The sequence below is a fragment of the Tupaia chinensis genome, unplaced genomic scaffold (genome assembly GCF_000334495.1).
Source record: "Tupaia chinensis unplaced genomic scaffold, TupChi_1.0 Scaffold000451_2, whole genome shotgun sequence".
Classification (NCBI taxonomy): Eukaryota; Metazoa; Chordata; class Mammalia; order Scandentia; family Tupaiidae; genus Tupaia; species Tupaia belangeri.
In genome coordinates this window covers 2,238,444-2,240,499 of record NW_006159958.1, presented here as the reverse complement: position 1 = coordinate 2,240,499, position 2,056 = coordinate 2,238,444, and the positions used below count along the sequence as shown (strand labels likewise).

The 2,056-nt window shown below is 61.7% G+C and overlaps 1 protein-coding gene across 2 annotated transcripts in view; it reads right to left on the bottom strand.

Annotated features, from left to right (window-relative positions):
• VIPR1 (vasoactive intestinal peptide receptor 1) overlaps positions 1-2,056 on the bottom strand; it is a 42,073-nt gene that overhangs the window by 10,470 nt on the left and 29,547 nt on the right. Inside the window, exons 3-4 of one of the 2 annotated variants that reach the window (XM_006155396.3) lie at positions 1,381-1,487; positions 728-730 (exon numbers count right to left, since the gene is read on the bottom strand). In XM_006155396.3, coding sequence (XP_006155458.1) covers positions 728-730; positions 1,381-1,487 — 110 coding nt within the window. Of the gene's footprint in view, positions 35-727; positions 731-1,380; positions 1,488-2,056 lie in introns of both variants that reach the window. The other variant, XM_006155397.3, reaches the window with a different exon arrangement.

The following is a 2,056-nucleotide window of genomic DNA, read 5'->3' as shown; positions in this document are numbered from 1 at the left end:
TCTTCACGGAACTGTAGAACATTGTCTGCTGCTGCTGGAGGGAGGTGGGCGAGGATCTTGGTGGGGTTGGTAAGGAGGGCTCACCTCGGGGGTGTTGGTGGAGGGGGGGGGCCCTACACACTCCTTCCCACCCTGCCTAGGTGGAGGAGGAGGCTGAGGCCCAGTGCTCGCAGGTAGCTGAGTGGCACCCCTCAGTCCTCTGACACCCCACAGACAGGACAGGACTCTGCCTGGGTGGGGCGGGGGTTGGATTCACTCCCTCTCTGTGCTCCTTTGTGAGGGAAAGCACAAAAGCCCACACGTGCTGGGCACTCATGGCTCACTCTTCGGCCACGTGCAGCAGCCTCTGTGCCAGCTCTGGCTTCAGCAGCCTAGGGCACCGAGGACCCCACGTGAGGGCCTCTGTCTGAGGGGGAAATACACAGGGAACAGCGATGATGGTGGTGAGGCCAAATCCCACGTGGGGCTCTCAGGTGCTGGAGGTGGCAGGCCGAGGGCCATCTGGGCTTTCTGGGGGAGGTGGGACAGAGCTAGGCCCCAGGCTCCTTGCTTGGCCCCCTTTCCCTGATGTTTGTCTCATGGACACACGTACAGAGGGACAGACTCTGTGTAAGGCCTTCCTTCCTCTCCACCTGCCGCACAGCCCTGGGTAGAGGCACGTGGTTAGGAGGGATTTAGGAGGATGAGGGCCTAGGGCTCCCAAGGGCTTCCAAGGCCTCTGAAGAACTTGCTGCCCCCTCGGGAAGAGTGAAAACCCTGCCTGAGAAGGGTGTCTGGGGGCAGGGCAGGTGTCATCACAGACTGACAGACAGGTATACACATGGGCTTGAACCCCAATGCCGTGAGGAGCTCCTAGCTAAGGACTCGTTATGCATCAGCCCCCCCACCAGCAACCCTAAGTGGCTCCTGGCAAATCCTTGCAGAGCCCACCGATGCTTTACTGCTCAAGGGCACTGCCCTGTTCTGGGACCGAGGACAACAGGCCCTGTCTCTGTCCCTGTCTCGCTAGCTGTTGGATGTCTGAGGCTGGTTCCTTCCAGGACCTGCACCCCACGTGCCCTCGAGACACGACAAGGACAATGGTATCTGCCTGCCCTGCCACCTCTAGGGCTGGAGCAAGCTCCCACGAGGCAGGGGTTGGCTACAGCTGCTGCTGGTTTGGAGGCCTCGTCCTGTGTGCTGCCCTGGTGCAAGCATCCCCTGCACCCTGTCGGGGGAGCCTAAGCATGTGACCCCCTGGAGGTAGGCCAGGAGAGTGAGGAAGCTTGAGGAGGCTGTCCTGGCTCCCACCCTGACAGCAACCTCGCCCTTTGGCAGGGGAGGGTGAAAGGTGCCTGGGGGGGTCGAGGTGCTCTGGGGTAGGGGTGCGCGGAGGCCCACCTCGTCCAAGCTCGATGCCTTGTCATCTAAGCCACAGGCAAGAGGGTAGGGGCCAGGCTCCAGGGGCGTCCAGCCCTCGTGGGTGCAGCTGCGGCTCACGTTGCGGCCTGGAGGAGGGCGGGGCAGGGCAGAGAGGAGGAGGCTGGGGCTTGGCTGTCTCTGCTTGGCACAGAGAACTCAATCCTGCGCCCCCCAACGCCCACTGCTGTCAGGTCCCAGCGGCGCCAGCCCAGACACCCAGGGCGCCATAGGGGCACTCAAGGCAGAGAGAAGTCCCCTCGGGGCCACGGGGGGTCCCTCTGACACAGTTGACACAGTCAGAGCTGACATTCCTGGACTCAGCCGGAGCCCAAGCCCTGGTCTGCCCCTGACCCCGGGAGCGACGTAAACTCTCATCCTTGTCACAGACTCAGCCTGGATACAGCTGGGGACTGGGCGGTCGGAGTGGAAGAGCCCACGGGGGGTGCAGTCTCTGTCTCTCTTTCTGTGTCTGTCTCACTCATGGAAGAAATAAATGAAAAGTAAACTTAAAAAAAAAAAAAGTCTTGGGACCAGCAGTTAGCGTAGTGGCTATGTTGCTGGACTCCCATGTAGTCGACCGTGGTTCAAGTCCCGGACCCGGTGGCTTAAAACTCACGCCGGGCGCGTGTGCGTGCGTGCCCAAGATCCCGAGAGG